Source organism: Pseudonaja textilis, chromosome 1, assembly GCF_049901715.1.
Source record: "Pseudonaja textilis isolate UNSWEBS1 chromosome 1, rPseTex1.2, whole genome shotgun sequence".
NCBI classification, from domain to species: Eukaryota; Metazoa; Chordata; class Lepidosauria; order Squamata; family Elapidae; genus Pseudonaja; species Pseudonaja textilis.
Genome location: NC_141990.1, coordinates 193,645,852 through 193,666,911, shown reverse-complemented (window position 1 = coordinate 193,666,911; position 21,060 = coordinate 193,645,852). Strand labels below are relative to the sequence as shown.

The window sequence follows — 21,060 nt, the reverse complement described above, 5'->3', positions numbered from 1 at the left end:
AGTTCTGGATCCTCACTCAACCTCTTCTGAATTCAAACTTCTCCAAGAGAACCTTCACTATCTGAATATGCTTAAACACTGCAAACGGGGAGACATTTTATCCTTGGATGGTTATCAATAAGAGTTGTTTTCTACATACCATTCAAGGATAAATGGCAGGAATATGCTCAAATTTATTTTGCTTTCATCCTGTATACCAAAATAAAGATATTATATTGGTTCATGCTGGATCTCTCTACTTTAAAAAAAAAACAACCTACGTAGCAGAGAAAAACACTGATATCTTTATGCCATAAGTTACTTCAGTTATTTTAATTTCTCACACTTTTCCCCTGTATAATCCCCTCATGCTCCAATATTAATTTTGCTGGAGGCCAGAAAGACAGATACAAAATTCCCGTAGTGTGCCTATCTTTTTGTATTCTCTAATGGGGACTGCAATAAGTAAGAATCATTTAGTTTGTGGGGAGGAGAGGGGAGGTTTAATCACATTTCTTTGTGGTATTGTTTCAGCCAGTTTGAGAATCTCTCCTTCCTATCAGCTACCTTAAGAAGTTACCGTTTTATCAAAATTTCTTGAAGGTGGGATCATGGATCCCTTCCCATAATTTCTGGCCTCAAGTCAGGGTTGCAAACATAGATGGTGCTGGTGTTTTTAATGATATGCTTGTTGGGTTAAAGGAAACAGAAAAAGCACAGGATGATACTTTACATCTGAAATCATTAATCTTTAGAGATGAACTGGAAAGTGTTTTCTGGGGCATGAAGGAAGAATTCAGTCGAATACGTGCGCTGGCAAGAGCACAGACCGACCAGCTGAATAAATGTAGCCTAAGGAGAGAACCTACAACTGGTATCATTTTATTGCATTACTTTCTTCTGAAAACTATGCTTTACTGCCTTCTAACTCTTTGCATTGACTGCGTAGAGATTCACTTTAAGATTATCCATACCTTTTTGTTGTGCATAATACAATGCATTTATTTGATATAGCAATAACCCTTGGGTTTGGGGAAAAATACCAATGCATCTTCATTTATGGCATGTGATTTGACAGCTCACTTTGCTGTGATGCACGAATTCCATTTTGCAGTGGGTTTACTGGCAAAATAAAGACTTTTGGTCACTCCAAAAATAGACTACGTAGAAAGAGAAACGCAACAGTGTCTGGATTACCTCACTCCTTCCAAACCACCCTATACTGTTAGCAAAAGCCTACTTTGACCTCATTTGGCATAAAACCACTAGATTTAGGAATCTTGGTCAATTAGATTTGCAACCACATTCTAATGAATACATTTACATCCTTGCAGCAGACATGTTCACTGACTGTGGGAACTCTTAAATTAAGGTGATTGGGCTAGAAAGTGAGGTCCTTATTTCCCCTTGATGCAATACTGAATCAGGGTTTGTTTGTTTTAATACCCACTGTAGTGAGATAATTTCAGTGCAACACAAGCCTCATGTGAGGCTGCTCAAGTTATTTAAGCAGATATGAATTTGCAAGTTATTGCATGATAGATGGAAAGGATACATATTGTACAGGCTTGATTTAATGTATGTTTAATGTATACATCTATCAATCTATCTTATCACTTGAGATATCCAGAAGTATGATTTCAGGGATTTAATCCACAAACTAAGATACCTGATTTCTTTTTTTAAAAAAAAAAATGAGTGGCACAAAAGGATTTATCTATAACTCACATGTATTTCTAGGGATTGGGCTGCTGGTAACATTTTGAGCAGACTGACAAAGTGGCAAACTGTGACTTAATTTTCTTCTAGAGATAAGCCATTTAATGTGAATGTCTAAAAGCTACTGTCAGGCAAAGCATTTCAGGTTTGAGCAAATAAATACTCTATTTCAAATTGAAAGCTATTTTGCATTCAAAACAGTATTTTTCTCTCTGATAACTCCATTTTTTAGTTCAAAACACACTGTTTCAAACTCGGAGCACTTCCAAGGGATTGAAAGAGCCTTTTTAAAATGCAAACTTGTTTCAGTTTTTGAATTTAAAACAGTTGAAATTTGAAACATTTGCACACCCCCTACTGAAAGCCCTTTCCTCACCTCAGTTGTAAAAACCATCTTTGCTAGATCAAACCAAAATCTGTCTAATCTATGACAGCCAACAGGGGCCGATCAGATGCTCCTGCAAAGTATATGTGCTTATAACCCAATTTTCGACATTCTTTGTTCTCTAATAATAGCTGCATCTGATTGCTAGGCTTGACTGATTTATAGCCAACTTCCAGAGTTTAGGCAGCTTAGGAATAGCTGATGTAAGTGCTCCACAGTATAACATGCATTGGAATAAGTTAAGTCTGGACAGAGCCAGCCATTTCCGTGAATAGCTATAGGGTACGCTAATTCAGACATGGCTTTTAAGCTGCCAGAATTGTCTGTATTTTAGTGGAGACAAATATGGGGTTAACTTAATCTCTAGTAAGTGAAGATACGCAGTTGTTTTAGCAAATTCTACAGCACTGCTGAAATGATACGACCTGGTGTGCTAAAAGGATGTCTTATAGTTTCTCATCCAGTAGTATCTCTCTGAGCTAGGATTTAAAACCATGGAAGAAGGAATAGTTAGTGCATTCTTCCTCCGAGGACTCCCCCCAAAGGATCTACGGAATGAAAGGGGGAAATCTTGAGGGAAAGGAGGAAGAAATGTTCCTTCTCTGTGGAGTGAAACAGTTGAAATCTGTGTTAGAAGAGCATTGAAAGAAACGAGACTGGTTTGAATGAAACCAAGCTGAATTGAAAGAACAGATGTAGTTATAGATAGAAAGGTAATTTAATAATATAGAAAATGAAGATATTTATATGTAAGTAATGAGCCCTTGGAAAAAAAGACCTGATAGTCTGTCTAATTGCTAGGCTATTAATCAAGAAAGCTTTGAGACATAAAAGCAATTGTGTAATATTTTAATTTAGTTCCAAGCAAGAATTCTAACATGTTTATACCTGAAAAAAGAAATTATCGGTTTGACATGGAGAAACACCGATATCAGCCTGCTGTGTCAAATGAGGCAATGAAGGGAATGATGCTGTTTCAAAAAAAAAAAGCTGAAATCTGCCATAGTGCATTGGGGGGAATTTATTTTTATGTATATATGTTCAATTTGGAGACTGCCCATCTCCCTCACAGAGCGACTCTGGGGGGTGGAATTTGCTAGGAATTTGTATAACTGAATGATATATTTTAATCTGGTCTATGGGATATCTTTTCATTTTTTCCTTTGCATCTTTTTTACCAGAAATTCCTTTCTCCAAGCCTATCCAGTGCACTGATGAACAAACAGATGACCTTTGTAATCCCTGGGTTAAAAAGGATACCAACAGAGATGTATCTCTTTTCCCATCTATTGCATCAAGAGGAATGGGACCAGACGAGGAAGAAAACTCTGTGGAATCCCTTTCTAAACTTAATGTCAAGTTCCCACCTACAGATAGTGATACTGAATTCTTTGAAAGCTCTCCAGAGACTATTCCAATTCTAAACACTCTGATGACTGAAAATGTGCTCTCAAATCAGCCATTTAACATGGACCTTAGGGACCAGGAGGTGAGTTTCAATAAGATGAATTCTATCTGGAGGAGTACGAGCAATGACTGTACTACTTCAGTGATGCAAAACAGAGCAAAGGTAAGTTTACCCAACCTTCAACTCACCCAAATGTGCTCATCCAGACTCTTTTGAACAAAGCTCCATGTTATATAAAAACATGTTTCTTTATAAGTCTGGAACAAGAGACTATAATAAATAGAATATCTCTGAATTTAATTTTCCCTCTTCAAAAGCTAATGAGAAAAGTGTTGGGGCACCTCAGCCGGTATCAATCTTTTAAAATATATACTTTTATTTTTACTTATGATTGATCTGTAAGCTGTAAGATTGTGTAGGGACTTCAGTTTCTTTCTGATATATATTTCCAAGGCAAAACTTACTGCTTGATGTCCTAATAAAAATATCTGCATTAGTCCAGCAACATAGGGTCTGTAGATACCAATAAGCTTTGAAACATCTGCATTGGTATCTGCCAAGCACTTTATCCACCTGATTTATTTTTTATATTTGAAAAAAAAAAATGAAACCAGAAATTGACATGCCTCCAAGTACCACTCTTTACCACAATTTTTATTCATGCAAGTACTACTGGGTCCACCAAGATCCCAATTGTAGTAGTAAGACATTGCCAGCCTGGAACTGATTTGCTTTCTGATAATGCATATTTTGTGCCTACACCTGGCCAATTTATTGAATAGGCAAGTCTCTCATAGCAGCCTTTTCAGGATCACATGCTCGCAATGTACTCCCAATCCCCCAAAATTTGCCTGGGCTTCTATTATACTCAATGTATAATAGCATGATATATGAGTATTCGAATGGTATTTAAAATTTTGCTATGCAACAACTAGTGTTCTCCACTGGTATTTACTTAACTTATTTATTCAATTACTACAGGTGAAACTCGAAAAATTAGAATATCATGCAAAAGTTCATTTATTTTAGTAATGCAACTTAAAAGGTGAATCTAATATATGAGATAGACTTATTAAATGCAAAGCAAGATAGTTCAAGCCGTGATTTGTTATAATTTAGATGATTATGGCTTACAGCTCATGAAAACCCCAAATACACAATCTCAGAAAATTAGAACATTGTGAAAAGGTTCAATATTCTAGGCTCAAAGTGTCCCACTGTAATCAGCTAATTAAGCCATAACACCTCCAAAGGGTTCCTGAGCCTTTAAATGGTCTCTCAGTCTGGTTCAGTAGGAATCACAATCATGGGAAAGACTGCTGACCTGACAGTTGTGCACAAAACCATCATTGACACCCTCCATAAGAAGGGAAAGACTCAAAAGGTAATTGCAAAAAAAGTTGGATGTTCCCAAAGTGCTGTATCAAAGCACATTAATAGAAAGTTATGTGGAAGGGAAAAGGGTGGAAGAAAAGGGTGCACAAGCAGCAAGGATGACCACAGCCTGGAGAGGATTGTCAGGAAAAGGCCATTCAAAAGTGTTGAGGACTTTCACAAGGAGTGGCCTGAGTGGAGTCAGTGCATCAAGAGCCACCACACACAGATGGATCCTGGACATGGGCTTCAATTGTTGTATTCCTCTTGTCAAGCCGCTCCTGAATGACAAACAATGTCAGAAGCGTCTTACCTGGGCTACAGAAAAACAGAACTGGTCTGTTGCTCAGTAGTCCAAAGTCCTCTTTTCTGATGAGAGCAACTTTTGCATCTCATTTGGAAACCAAGGACCCAGAGTCTGGAGGAAGAATGGAGAGGCACACACTGCAAGATGCTTGAAGTCCAGTGTGAAGTTTCCACAGTCTGTGTTGATTTGGGGAGCCATGTCATGTGCTGGTGTTGGTCCACTGTGCTTCATTAAGTCTAGGGTCAATGCAGCCATCTACCAGGAGATTTGGGACCACTTCATGCTTCCTTCCACAGATAAGCTTTTTGGGGATGCTGACTTCATTTTCCAGCAGGACTTGGCACCTGCCCACACTGCCAAAAGCACCAAAACCTGGTTCAATGACCAGGGATTACTGTGCTTGACTGGCCAGCAAACTTGCCTGACCTGAACCCCATAGAGAATCTATGGGGCATTGCCAAGAGAAAGATGAGAGACATGAGACCGAACAATGCAGAAGAGCTGAAGGCAGCTATTGAAGCATCCTGGTCTTCCATAACACCTCAGCAGTGTCACAGGCTTATAGCTTCCATGCCACGCCGCATTGAGGCAATAATTGCTGCAAAAAGGGCCCAAACCAAGTACTGAGTACATATGCATGCTTATACTTTTCAGAGGTCCGATATTGTTCTATGTACAATCCTTGTTTTATTGATTGCATGTAATATTCTAATTTTCTGAGATTATGGATTTGGGGTTTTCATGAGCTGTAAATCATAATCGTCACAATTATGACAAATCACAGCTTGAACTATCTTGCTTTGCGTGTAATGAGTCTATCTCATATATTAGTTTCACCTTTTAAGTTGCATTACTGAAATAAATGAACTTTTGCACGATACTCTAATTTTTCGAGTTTCATCTGTATAGCCGTCCATCGCAGTCTTGTAGTTCTTGGTGGCTTACAATTTAACATCTATTACAATTAAAAATACTAAAAATATTTTAAAACAGTAAAATCACTAAAAAAAAATTCACATGATGATAATGCATGTTTTTAAATTAAAATGGACATTAATTTTAGGCAAGTTTACCCATGATTAGTGAATGATTGCAAATAAGTGATTCCTTTATTATACGTTGTTCTTCGTTTACTTAAGGGCCTCATTTTGCATGCATTCAGATAATTCAGATTTCTTTTTCCTGATCTGTTTGAGCAACTATCTGGATATAGCCATGATGGAGTTGCCTTACAACAGGGAGCAATAGGAAAACCTCATTTATTTTGTATTAATGTTTTATTCTCCTTTACTCCTAGGACAGTCTTCCTTTATTTTATGTATTCCAGATGTGTAGCACTTCAGAGATGGCTCAGTGAAGCCCAATACATCTGGAAGTCCGATCACAGGAAGTCTGCTTTTGGAACTTAGTACGATATCCTTGGTTCCTCTCCTTCTCCCTATTTTTATCCTTCTGTAGCCCAGTATTAGAGACAGGGGTGGTATTCAGCAGGTTCTGACCAGTTCTGGAGAACTGGTAGTGGAAATTTTGAGTAGTTCAGAATATCACCTCTGACTGGCCCCGCCCCCACCTATTCTCTGTCTCCCGAGTCCCAGCTGATTGGCTGGGTCTTCTTTTGTTGCCCTGTACAGGAGAACGGAGCTGGAAAGCAAGTTAGTGGAGTTGGGGAGGGAATGGGGATTTTGCAGTACCTTTTCCTTGGAGTGGGGTGGGAATGGAGATTTTACACTATCCTTCCTCTGCCACACCCACCAAGCCGCGCCCGCAGAACCGTTAGTAAAAATTTTTTTGAATCCCATCACTGATTAAAGAGCAGTGTTGCTTATAGATAGCCTAGTTTCAATTCTTGCAATCCCTAAAGGTGGATGCTGGAAAGTAATTTATTTATAATGCATGGAAGATTTACAACTTTACTTCTGAAGTGACTCCAAGATATTTAAACCTTTCAGATAACATTACAATGAGTCTTATGATTCTCCATCCACTCACTGGCTCAGCCCTGATTGTTTTTCCCATGCTGCTCCACTTCTTTTCTGTCTCTGCACTGTCTTAGCATACTGCTGTGCCATATTGTTGCTGCCCTGTTCCATGTACTGGTAGCAGATTGGGCTTCTATTAGGCTGCAAACCTAAACACGCCCCATGATCCCCTTGAATTTAATGCAGCTGCCATCTGAGTAAATTCACACCAGATTGTACTGTGCAGGGGTTCAGACACTATTTAAATAAAATCACCATTTTCATGAACAGTAGCTTCTCATCTTTAAATTGTTAAAGATTACATACGTACACCTTTATCTATTAGAGAATTTTACAACTTAACATTCCCAAAGTGTTTGAATTTTTCATACAATAAGATGAAATTTTTACAATGCCTGTTTATTTTATGGAGAATAAAAGCTGATAAAAGCATTTATCGGCTGTGTTCTAAACAAGACATATTAATGTTATGTAAATGCATGCAATCTAGATTTCCTTCAAATTCTGGAATGTTTGTTCTAATATTGAGGGATAACTCCAATTTGTATCATTTGTGTCAGAATGGGTATCCACCCAGTCTTGCAGTAACTATTTTTTTCAATCATAAAAGCATATAATAACCTCTGCTCTTTCTAGTTTTCAAATGATGAGTATCGAAAGAAAACATCTAAAAGACAATGTCTTCTAGAACAAAATTCATGTGAAAACTATTTTGATGGGAGTACTTTGTTATACACTATATACACACACACACACACAGACAGACACACACTATATATATATATATATATGTATGTATGCATGTATACATACACACACCCACACCAAACTGTCTGTTTCCTTCACTAGGTTTTAGCTTTTTACCTGCATTATTTGATGACTAACCAGTTTTTGCTTTTCATTGCATCAAACCCTGAACTGAGTTGGTATAAAACAAATTAAACTATTTTTTCTATTGCTATAAAGATTCCTGTGGCGTTACAAAGCTTCCATTCTATTACTTCTTACTTTCCCTTTTCTCCAATATGTCTCCTGCTTGTTCTTTTAACTAGTTAGACTGTGTATTCATTTCTCAATAGATGGCACCCTGCATTGAATAGTAAAGCATGTGAAACAGCTGGTATGGGATTCTAAGTTGATAGAGAATTATGCAGTTTAAAACAGACAGGCGAATAGAAGTTAATGTGTCATAATGTTAAAGTTATTAGGCTAAGATTTTTGTTTTTTAAAAATAAGCACATGCATTTTAAAATTCTGAATAGCCAATACTGTAGTATAATTCAGTGATAGCCAGGATGTCTTGATATCTTAAGTGTTTACATTTGGAAAGACAACTGGCGACAGAAAATAGTTCCAATATTTGTTAGTTGTATCCAGGAAGGAATGTAGAACATAAGGCCTTTGATTAAAATTATGTATCTTATCCAGAAACGTAGGCATAAGAAGCCAATGCTACTTTAGACTTCATTAAAGATACAGACACATGTATTTGCTTAAATATTTTGTTACTTTTCTTATCCTTAAATTTGTGCATCCCTTTCAAATATAAATTTGTTTTTTTTAATAATTTGTTTGTAACTGATCAAAATCACTGCTCAATTATAGGCCGGAAAAGAAGCTTAAATGCATTTGTCCTTTTTAGCAACAGCGGTAAATGTGAAAGTTGTTTTGCTAAAAAAAAAAAAAAATGTCCCCAATTCCTTCAGCATGCTAACATGGCTCTGGCAAGCTGGCATTAAAGTGAAGGCAGGGTCCTTCACTTTTCTTTTTTTTTTTTTTTTGTAAATTTTATTTCAGTTTTCACAAAGAGAAAAAAAATACAAATAAAACACCTTTTTTGAAAGTAGCGTAATCCCGAGTTACATTTCTTCGTACAGACATAAATTCAGGTTCATGCTCATTTTTATATTCTATTCCATATCTTATTACTATTTTACATTTTCTGCCTAGCTTTACCCCTCTTTTAATTTTCTCGATTTTACTTTAATTATCTCATCTCAATTCAAATTATTGTATTTATATTTTTTGTCTGTCCTGTTTCAATTATCTATTATCTTTTCTCATTAAGCAAAATTTCTCCTGTAGTTACTGATTGGAGTATGACGCCTTTATATCTTTTCCCTAAAGTTGTAACATTCAATATAATACATAACTTCTATTCGGATTCTGCTTGGTACATTCTTAAAATACACACTGTATTCTTAAAAAAAGAAAAAATTATAAATGTATATAATTAAAACAACATTCCATTCCAATTCAATTCTATAATTAATATTAATATTCATTAAAGTCTTAACATCTTTAACATTACTTTTCAATTAAATATCATACTTCTATGGGAACAATTATAAGCTTTCCATAGTTAATTCTCCCTTCACTTATATTTTATAAAACATTAACTAATTAAAATGTTCCCATTCCTTCCTAATTCAATTTTCTCATTTATTTTATTTCACTTATTTTATTCACAAACATTTCACTAAATTACACTAACTATTTTATCCCTCATTTTAATCATATGTTGTTTCCAATTTTCTAAAGTTATTTCTATTACTAATATAACAATACAATCTTATGTACCTTTACAGAATCCCTTTTTCAGTTAGATTTTCACCCATTATCTCTAAATAGGTCCTGTTTCTCTATATCTTGTTCCGGTCCTTTGTAACTTCTTTCCCTTTCCTTCTTCCCTCTCTTCTTCTTCTCTCCCCTTTTTACCCCCTTGTCTCTCTACCTCTATTTCTCTCTTCTGTATTCCCCTTTTCTGTTGCTTTCCAGTATTATACTTATTTTTCAAATTATTTTTCTTTTCTTTGGTTGTATTTTTTAAGTCTTAAATTCTCCATTCCCCCCGTTTCCTTTCTCTTCCCCACATAAAATTGCTTGTTCATTAAAAATGGCTTCTTCTTTGTGCCAGTCTTCTTGTTTTGCAGTCGTTTCTTGTTGTTTCTCATAGTTCCAAATCTCCATTTCTAAGAATTGAAAAACGAAGCCAAAAGAACCCTTCCCTTCTTGTGCATCTTCTTTGTACTTTTTAAGTTCCATTTTCAATTCATCCAGAAGTGATGCCATTGTATAAATTTTTAAACAACCACCCGATTGATTTTAGTCATTCAAATATAATAACCAAGAATCCAAAGATCGCCAAATAATCCAAATACACACAAGCTGTTTCTTTTTTGCTCTTTTTTTTCACTTTCTCTTCCTGGGGTTACTATTTAGTTGCAAAGTTTCAGTTAAAATGTATCTTTTAGAAGTCTTGTTGAAGTTTTACTGTAGATTCTTTTTAATTCCAGGCAGTCTCCTCCCTCTTCCAGATCCTGCCCTTATTCTTTTTCTCTCCCTTCCTGCTTATGAAAAAGAAAAATTTTAATGTCCAGAAATCTTTATTATCCCTTTGGCATTTTGTTTTATTTTCAGCTTAATTGCCTATTGATGTCAAAGCGGATTTTTCTGATTTCTTATTTAAGTCTCTTAGTTGTCAGTATAGGGAAGGAGAGAGAAGGAAAAAAACCCCAAACCTTTCCTTTTTCACTTTCCTTTGCTGCTTCCAACTCTTCTTTGGGAGCGATGTTATTTTTTGTAAGTTTAAATTCCAGGGTACCTTGGTTGTTGCTTTTACAATTTAACTTGGTCAGCCAAAACTTTCACTTCTTATCTTCTTCCTGCACATTCTTTTCCAGTCAAGTTCTCCTTTGTGGGGGCCATTTCTGACCACCGCTGCAACCGCCTTCGGGAAAGGGAGTAATGGCCAGCTGAGGAGGAGAGATGCGGCTCTCCTCAACCCTACTGGTGGTCTCCCCCCTCTTCACCACCTCTATGGTGTGGCTTAGCCCCGAAACCAGCCGGCTCGGGGCGCTCCAGCCGCGAGCCCAGACAGAAACCGCGCTCGATTGCGGATTTCTGTCTGTCGCCAAAGCCCTTCAAACCGGAAGTCCAGGGTCCTTCACTTTAACGACAAATAGTTGGCCTGATTTGAGATGCATTCAATGAGACTGTGAGGCTGTACCCTCCTGATAACAGTAGATAGATTCACTCCCTGAGTCAGCTGAAGATAGCTTGAGGCACCTCATTATCTTGCCTGCAGAGTAAACGTAGACAGTATGAAAATGCATTTAAAATGTTTGGATCCTTGTATACAGGATTAACCTTGCTGACATCCTAATATTGCTGATTTACACACTTGATTCCCCCATCCTTTTTTTTCTTCTTCAGCAGACAAGAATTTCTGTCATGTATTTAGTACATGTGTTAACAAGTAAAGATGAGGAGGGGAAACTTAAATGCAGCGTAATTGGCAACCATAAGTCGTTAGAACTGTGGCTCTCAGTTGATGTAATAAATTTAGCTCTTCCTTACAGACTAAATATAAAAAATTGAGTCTGCTTTCTTAGTGTATTGCAGTTTCTTAAACACCTGGATTGAAAACTGTAATAATGAAAACAGGAATGTAGACTGAATTGAACAGTTAGGAATGTTGTGCTTCCCTGTACTGTGGCTCATTTAGGAGTCTTTAATTCATAATGGATTGCTCCCTATTTTGAGAAAAGCAAATGTAAAGGGCGTGCCACACCTATTAAGTAAAGTACTTTACAATATGCTTAGATGTATACCTTTTAGAAATACATATCCCAATACTTATACAAATACATGGTGTTTAACCGTCTGCATGAGCCATTCAGGAGGCCATTCAGTTTCTCTAACTAAAAGCTACGTTAGCAAGGAGCATGCATAAAGTAGGGTACAGCAATTAAAATGCTAATTCGTTTATTTTAACCAATGGGCTGCAAGCTAAGGTCACCTTTGTTTATCGTTAATTCTCTTTGGATTCTTGTTTGCAACTGAAATAAACACATTAAAGTTTTTCCATTTAACATGAAGTGGCAGCAGTAGTTACTGAATTTTAATTGTCTTTTTTAATATTTCAAACATCTGCATGTTGAAATTATGGAAATGAAAAAATATATTTCATTAATGATTAAAAGGCGACTAATTAATTGCCATATTAAAATTATTGCAAACATTCATAACAACATAACTTAAAAAGGACACCATCAGCAGCAACCCAAAATAAAACCTACCCAGATATCTTAATTTCTTCTACAGTGGAAATTTAATCCAAAGAAATGCTTTCTTGGGCAATGTTGTTTTCATTAAATGTTAAGTGAAGTTGTTAAGGGGAGATTTTAAGAGAATTCTAGATGTCTAGTTAAAAGTAAGTTTGACTGTATTCAATGAAAACTTATTTGTAAATAAAACTGCAAGTTAAATCAAGTTGTAACACAAAACTCAATTGAAGGTTTCATACAGCTTGTTTTTCATTATGGTTTGTTAAACAAGCTTTAGTGACCTACTCTGTACAGAATACTAAGATATAACGGGTGAATTCACACATCATACTTACCCAAAAACCAAACAAATCACATTGTGACTTAGTGTCAAGTGTTAACCAGGCCAGTAAATAAAAATTCTCAAGAGAAGAGTTGTATATATGATCAAATATTACCAATAAAGCATGAAATGCTTCCTGTTACAGTTATTAAAACTGCCAGTTTAAATGAAGGTGGAGTTGCAAATAAGTAATTAAAAGCACACTTCCATAGTGATACTTAAAACACGCATCAATGCTTAGACAGGTTTCCAAAGCAATTTACACCAACAAAAAGTAGTGTTTGTTAGAACTTGATGTAATTATACCTAATTAGCCTGGAAAGATTGATGACTGACCACAGTACAAGATGTACAAAATAAATCTGCAAAGGGCCTGTGACAAATCTTAAATATTGTTTAGACAAAGCATTAAGTCCTAAGAGAAACAGTAGCTACTTCTCTGTTCTCCATCCCCTTTAAATTAACTACTGTATTTCAAAATTCATGAGGACATGGTTAGCAGTAGATATGTATGTAATTTTGTATATTGTATTTAAATACCAAAGGAAACATGTAGATTCAAATGGCATGTTCTTACGTAATAAAATAACACAAAGTACTTCTAGAAATATATCCTGGGCTTTGTGCCCTTATCATTTTGTTATTGCATAATCACATATTCAAAATATATATTATCTTTAAAAAGAAAGCCCAGTCTTGAAATACTAAATGAATATTTGCTTACCAAAATTATTCTAGCTTGTGTGCCATAATCAGTGAACTTTTTATTTAAGAGTTTGATATTCATGTATTTCGGTTGTTTTAAAAGTATGAGGTGCTGATGATCAAAATTCTTACATAATGTGAATACCAGTGCCTTAGCATTATACTTACATAAGTATAATATAATGCCTATATTTATCATGCTAGAACTGCTGACCAAATTGCTAGTTAATGGTAATCAGTTCTAAAATTTAAAAGAAATAAAATATATTACATACTTCAGACTTTAGACCAATGTTTCAACCATGGCATCTTTTAAAATATGTGGATTGTTTTAGAGAAAATCAAAACTTATTATTTAGTAAAAGCTACATATTTAAGGAAACTAATCAGTACTAAACCATTGTCAGTGAGAACACAACACTTATTATGCAGAAAGCATTTACTCCTTTTTTCCCCCTGCTTCTTACAGCCTCCATGGAAATCTTACTGCACTCAAGATACTGACTTACTGGCACTTGCTTCTGAAGACTCGGAACTCAGTCAGTCAGGAATATGTGAATTCTGTCAGAAAGTGTTCCCGCCATCTCGTACATCCAGAGAGGATTTTCTGAGGCATCTGAATTCACATTTCAACTTGAAGTCTTAGCATCAGTGGAAAACAGACAAGTTTTATTTAATTTGTGGGTGCTGTCTTTGATCTTGATCCCAACAGATATACAAATTTCAGAATATAAGGAGGCATTTATAACAATCTGTTGAGTTTCATGCCCAACGTTAATATAATTAAAATCAGTATAAAGCCCTAAAATACATATACCGAAACTTCTTTTGAATCAACATGTCTTGAGTTAAAACTGTAGTTGCAGAGGGATGCTGAATATTATGATCTAATCCGGTATGTAACAAATAAAAAATGGGACCATATTTTGTATATAGAACCAGTAAGTGTGTATCATCCTTTGTATTTCTAAATAACATTTATTTATTAGTCTACTTTTTTAACATTTGGCTTTGTAGTTAAGAGATACATGAAAATAAGTGTTATGTAATTTAGTGCTTACAAGTACACACTGACCCTTCCTGATATTAGGCATTTAACTGTGAACAATTTATTAAAGTGAACTTCTGATGTTGCCCCTTCTGTAATAAACCAATGACCCACATGTTTCACCTACTTATAAGTGGTATATTAATATCAAAATAAGCCATAAATGCATTTACATATAAGTATGCATGGAACATGTATGTAGGTATGAATGCTTTTTTCTATGGCCCTATATCAATTTATTTTATTCCTAGTCAAAAAAATTCATTTAGAATAGAACTTTGGAATGTTGTTGACTTGGTAACAGAAAGTGACAATCAACCTCTATTTAGTAGTAGAGGTAAGATCAATTACAGATGGTCCTCAACTTACCACAATTGAGCCCAAAATTTATGTTGCTAAACGAGACATTTGTTCAGTGAATTTTGCCCCATTTTACTACTTTCCTTATCACAGTGGTTAAGTGAATCACTGTGGCTAAGCTAGTAAAATGGTTGCTAAGTGAATCTGTCTTCCCCATTGACTTTGCTTATCAGAACATTGCAAAAGGTGATCACATGACCTTGGGACACTGCAACGGTCATGTCATGCCCTGGCCTGTTGGAGTCTGAATCCCAGTGGGAAGCTGGACAGCTGACAGGGAGTGGGAGTGTGGCTCCGTTGACTGGAGGAAGCTGGGGAAGGGCAAAGTCTGGCTGGGCAGAGCAGGGGAGAGATAGAACAAGGGAGAGGGAATTCAGAGGAAGAACCAGGCCCACCTACTCTTCATCCTAGGGCATGCAGGGAGGAACGGAGAAGAGAGTAACGTGGGTTGCATGGCTTACGAGGGAAGACAGGGCCCTGATTCCCTTCATTAGCCACAGCTGGGAAGACAGTTGATAAGGCAGGCTGCGTGCAGGCTGCTGGAAGCAAAGTGATTTTATCCTGTGTTGTCATGGCTTATCTGTTCCTGGCACCTTCCCAACCGTGTGAGTTTTGCTGTGCCTTTAAGCCTGAGATCCTTGTTTCTGCCCTGCCAAACTAATTACTTCATCTTGGTTTGTTTGGACTTTTGTGTTGCTCATATTTTGGACTTAATTTTCTGCAGTCAAAGGCTGTTCCTGGGAGAGTTTTTCTTCAGCCAGAAGGTAACCTGGACATTGGAGGCAAAGTTGGAGATAATAAAGGGACTCTTATTGCTTATCTGACTGTGTTGCTGTCGTGCCACGCCCCACGTCATCATAGGTCATGAGTCAGTTGCCAAGCATCTGCCAATTTTGATCACAGGGATGTTGCAATAATCGCAAAGGTGAAAAATGATCATAGGTCACTTTTTTCAGTGCCATTATAACTTTAAACAGTCACTAAATGAATTGTTGTAAGCCAAGGACTACTGTATCCAATTCTGTATAAGATCCCATATACAAGCACATAAATATAGTCAATTGTTCAATCTTAAGAGAGGAACAAAATTCCTTCTCTAAATGATTCCTCCTGGTACACTGTTCATATTCAAAGTTTCTAATAGTCTGGTCTAGTTTTTTTTTTTTAATCTCAGCAACTTCAAAAAAGTATTGTTTGGGGTATTCTGGGAGTTGAAGTCCATATCTTAAAAATTACTAAGGTTGAGAAACACTGGACTAATCAGTCATCAGTTTACAAGTTTTCTGACTTGTGACTTGAGGACTGACGGCCCGTGACTCTGGCACGAGTGCCAGAGGTGGCACTCAGAGCCCTCTCTCTGGGCCCACAAACTGTTGGCCAAGCTCAGCTCCGCTGTGCATGCAGGTGCACACCTTCCGCCAGCCAGCTGGTCTTCAGATCTCTGCCACGCATGTGTGGGGAATGCATGTGTAGGGTCTTGTGTGCATGCGCAGTGGCAAGGTGCACATGCAGGGGGTCACAAGGGGTGGGGTACATGCTCTGGGTTGCATTCACAGGGCACGTATGTGGGGGTTATGCATGCATGCATGAGGGTACGCAGGGGGCACAAGCACATTGCATTTTGGGGGTGCGTGCTTGCACTTTGGATACTTGGTGTCGAAAAGGTTAGCCATCTAGGCCAATGATTCCAGTCTAGGTTATTTTCATCTTTCTCTTGACTGGTATGACTAATCTTAAAACTGGAATCAAGACAAAAACAAGGAAATACCGTGTTTCTCCAACAATAAGACCTCCCCTAATAGGAAGTCCCAGCATGTTTTATGGGCATAAAATCAAATTAAACCCCTCCCCCCAAATTAAGGTCTATATTAAACATGCAAAATGGGGGGGGGAATGGTGGGGGGGCTTGCCATTAGGAAGTACTTTTGTTGCATACCCAGATATGGTGCTGCCCGCGTTGACTTCGGCGTTGGTGGGGCACTTCATATCGGGTGACCTTCTGCCACCATTGCTTTCCCTTCTCCCTGTGCTGCCGCGCCGTTTAGAGCAATGCCGTGGAGTTTGGCGCAGCCACGCGTGACCAGCCAGGCTCCTCCTTGCAACCGGAGCCCGGCGGAGACACTCGGCTTCAGGCACTCCTGTCGCCGCCTTCCCTTCGCCTTCGAAGGCAAAGCCAATTCTTTTAAAAACAACGCCGTACTACTGGTACGACAAGCCCTCTCCTGCCCTGGCGGGATGAGTGAAGGGCCCGGCAGGGAGGCACTTGCTGCCTTGACAAGAGCTCCGCCGCCGGGCAGGAGGGCCCGCCTGTCAGCTGCGCTGGGCGCCCTAGGCGAAGCTCTTTATGTTCTGCCCAGCGCCAGGCAGGGACGGCGGCTGGGCGCTTCTGGGGTGGGCCGATCCTGCACTGCGGCCCCGGGAGATTCGCCTCCCCATGTAGAGTTGGGCTGCCCTCTTGGGCAGAAGAGGGTTTGTTGTACCAGTAGTAGGGCATCATTTTTAAAAGAATTGGCTTTGCCTTCAAAGGCGAAGGGAAGGCAGCAACAGGAGCACCTGAAGCCGTGTGTCTCCGCCAGGCTCCGGTTGTAGGGAGGAACCTGGTTGGTCGCGCATGGCTGTGCCAAACACCATGGGGTTGCTCTAAACGCTGCGGTAGCACAGGGAGTAGGGAAAGCAATGGTGGCGGAAGGTCTCCTGATAGAAAGTGCCCCACCAATGCCGAAGTCAACATCCAAGCCGTTGCCGCCCACCCACCCGAGGATGCAAGTGGGGGGAATTAAGTCTCCCCCCAAAAAGACGGCCTGTTTTTCAGGGGTCAAAAAAAAATAAGGCCCAGCCTTATTTTGTGAGAAACACGGTAATTATATTAAGGCCTAGTCTACTAATTGTGGTATGACAGATAAAGTTTGAAACTTCTAGATCAGCAGCCCCCAACCTTTTGGGACTTGGACTGGTTCCATGGAGAAAGGGTTTTTCATGGACTGGAGAGGGCGTGGTTTTGCATGTTGCCTGCATCTCACAGATGGGGCTTCACTTGTTTGCGCAGACTTGTTGCTGGCTAATTTTCTGCAGTTAAAGGCTGTTCCTGGGAGAGTTTTTCTGCAGCCAGAAGGTAACCTGGACATTGGGGCAGGAGTGGGATTCTACCAGTTCGCACCTATTCGCTAGAACCAGTTGCTAACATTCTAAGCAGTTCGGAGAACTGGTTGTTAGAAGAAATTACTGGCCTAATCCTGTAAGGAAGGCAGGAAGGAAACATTCTGGTGTTGCTTACAGAAACTGCCTCTCCATTAACCCTTATTACATTCTTGGCAGGACTAGACTTCCTGTCTCTGGAACTTCTCTGGAGTTTTTTTTTTCCTCCTTTGCTGGTACTTTGCTTCTGTGGAGTGACCATTCAACGTTACAATGGCACTGAAAAAAGTGACTTATGATCATTTTTCACACTTACAACTGTTGCAGCATCCCCACAGTCATGAGGCCAGGAGAGGAGATGCGTGCCTCAATGTAAGTGATACTGAGTTGGCCATGCCCAGCCAATAACATGACCACCAAGCCATGTCCACCCAATCACGACCACCAAGCCACGCCCACCAACTAAGCCACACCCACAGAACCAGTTGTTAAAAAATTTGAATCCCACCCTTGCATTGGGGGCTGTGGACTGGTGTCGGTCCACAGTCGGGGGGGGAGGGTTTGGAAATCCTGCTCTAGATGTTGAACTATACCTTCCAAAAGTTTCAGGCCAGCATGACCAATCGTGAAGGATCCAGTTATGGATCAGCAACATCTGAAATTCCCTACTTCTGAATTAAGAGGAAACTGTATGTAGTCCTAGATTGGTGTTTTTTTTTATGAAATAGAAAATACAAGAATCCAATCTACAGAATGCGCTATAGATTAAATACCAGATTTTTCCCTCCAGCAATTTCCAGCCAACCAAGATGAGTGATGGTACAGTACATAAAGTGCAGTGCTGCCTGACAATTACTTCGTTCTTTAAAGGGTAAAGAAATCCTGTACTGGAATTGTAGGATAGAATATCCTTTACAGATAAATCAATGATTTTTCAGCCTGTGGCACACCACAGAAGCAAAGCCAAAGAGTATATTGTATATTAACCTCTCAGTATATTAACCTCTCAGTATCTCCCATCGTTAAGTGGAGGCCATTGTCTTGAAAGCAAAATTCTGCCAAGGCCTATCTAATAGGATGCCACTGTACATTCAGATCTGACCATTGCAGAAAGTAACTACCGATAAGCAAAAACTCACACCGGGATTTGCGAATATATAGCATACATGGTTTTTGCTCTCCCAGATTCGGCTGTGCTATTTAGCCAGGGGCGGGTAGGAAACAATGAAGAGCTTTTTTTGAGGGTGAGGGGAAGGACAGCAATCCCCTTCTGTTACCTCTTCTGTTACCTCAGACGGCAAGACGGAGTAAAAGCGGCCTTAGCTCAGCAGAAATGACTGCATTCAACAGAGGGCCAGTTTGATTTTAGCGCGCAGTCATGGAAGGAAGCAATAGTTGAGGAAAGTGAGAGGTCCCTCCTACGTTACCCCACCTCGGATAAGGCGCTATTGCCATTCTCTCCTCCCGTACTGCATAAACCATCTACGGAAGGGCCCGTTTTCGACGCTCTGGCAGGCGAGCGAGGGGGTGGGGGGGGCAACTTCCAACAAAGCGCAACAACCAGAGAAAGGCACCGAGGGGCGAAGAAGCCCGTCCGGCTTTTGCTTTGGATTCCTTTCCTCAGCGCCCGTCCCCTACGCACCGCCGCGCACCTTACTTCCCCGGCTCTCTCCCGGCTACCTCGCCAGCTGCTTCTTGCAATTGCCGTTCCCGTAATTAGGCTGTCACCGCTCGTTAGAGGCGAGCGGGAAACGCTCTTGTGACAGATTCCACTAGTTCATCGAGGGGGTGCGATATTCGAAGGGAAATGCAGTATATTAATTTGAGGTCTCAGCTCTGTCCTTTTTGTGGAGGTTCCCTCCGTAGTTTGTTTATCGCCACACTCAGCTAGACTTTCTTTCCTTTCGCCTTCCAGCCCGCCAAGAAGCGCCAGAGCTGAGCCAATCCACCATCGCAGCTTGGCCGGGCCTCGGGGCCTCCCTTGCAACGATCTGCCGTGAGCTAAAGGAGGCGTGCTAGAACTGCCACCCCCACCGGCCCGGGAATGCTCGCCAGGGGAAGCCGGCGACCGACCGAAGCGCTTCCTTTCGCCCGCGGCGGAGCTCAGGCGGTTTTTTTTCTTTCCCCCTCGTCCTCCGCCGCTACCCCCACTTACTAACCCACCTATTTGTCGGAAGCTTTGGTAGGCTCGCATTTCCACCCCCACCCCCAAGTCTTCCTCCCTTTGCAATTCGTGCAAGGTTAACTCAACAGAGAAGACTCAATCCAAATGGCAACTGGCATTGCATTTATTAAAAAAAAAAAAAAGGAAAATCTGAAGGAAAAGAGGGAGCGTAGGGTGGGGTGGAGTGGGGGGGGGGAGGAGATCAGAAACGGAGAAAGAAAAGAGAAAAAGCAGCAGGCTGATTACGAGGTGTCAAAACTGCCAGGAGCAAGAAGGTGATAGCAATCAGGGGTGAGAAGAGTGCGCCATTCGTGCGGGGCAGCTAATTATCCGTCTCATTTGAGGCAGCAGCGTTCGAAGCAGCAGCGTTCGCCTGCTGAACGGTGACAGATTGGCGCGGAGGAGAGGGGAGGTGTTAAAACAATGGAGCCGGGCTCGGGAGCGCTGCTGCATGCTAATCAGCCGGGCCTCCTTCCTTCCTTTCCTTTGCTTCCTTCTTCCTTCCTTCCTTTTCGCTCGGCTCGGCTCGACGCGATCCCGCCTTCCCTGCTACTTACTTTACTCCTGCGCCGGAGAGGGAAGCTCATCGCCGACGCTTCCGCGGCTCAGGCGCATCCCGCACATACGCCCACGCTCGCTTCCATGAATCGGGGGCGAGGGGGGGAGGGGGTACGGTCCTCGCTTCTCCAAAACCCTTTTTTTGGGGGGGGGGGAGAAATCCCCCGCTGCCTTTAACCCAGCCGTCGCCACCAGCGTCCCTAATTACGCGAGGCGGAGGAGGGGGGTGAGAAGGGCCATGGAGGTTGGGGGCGGGGGGGGAGAAAAAGCGTTTAATGGCTTGCTTGATCTTCCACAGACCAATTAGGCCGACTTTCAACCGGCTGGCGCCCCGTTATTTACCGGCCACCTTATTTAACTAGGGAAAGAAGCCTGGTCGACGAACCTTGCATGCGCCCGAGTCAAGAAATTCCTGCTTGCTGAACCTTTTTTCTGATGGGGCGATCGCGACCTGGACGTGGCTAAATCAACAGCTGGGGCTATTGGGTGGGAACTTGGGCCCCACGAGGGCAAGATGCATCTTTTGATGCAAGCAGCTTTGGACGAAC

At 40.2% G+C, this 21,060-nt stretch overlaps 1 protein-coding gene and 1 long non-coding RNA gene across 13 annotated transcripts in view; one reads left to right on the top strand and one right to left on the bottom strand.

The window, feature by feature from the left end:
• The window catches only part of TANK (TRAF family member associated NFKB activator), a 40,177-nt gene extending 25,755 nt beyond the window's left edge, over window positions 1-14,422 (top strand). For 8 of the 12 annotated variants that reach the window (XM_087920093.1, XM_026697162.2, XM_087920089.1 and 5 more), the window contains 3 exons: window positions 735-853; window positions 3,265-3,572; window positions 13,717-14,422. In XM_087920093.1, coding sequence (XP_087776219.1) covers window positions 735-853; window positions 3,265-3,572; window positions 13,717-13,893 — 604 coding nt within the window. In that variant the 3' untranslated portion in view covers window positions 13,894-14,422. Of the gene's footprint in view, window positions 1-734; window positions 854-3,264; window positions 3,654-13,716 lie in introns of all 12 variants that reach the window. The other 4 variants (XM_087920086.1, XM_087920085.1, XM_087920088.1 and 1 more) reach the window with 1 other exon arrangement.
• On the bottom strand, window positions 10,321-20,617 carry LOC148127979 (uncharacterized). Its single transcript, XR_015740764.1, has 2 exons — window positions 20,512-20,617; window positions 10,321-11,232 (listed from the first exon to the last, which is right to left on the bottom strand). It is a non-coding gene; the product is annotated as an uncharacterized LOC148127979 (long non-coding RNA).
• Window positions 20,618-21,060: the final 443 nt, after the last annotated feature.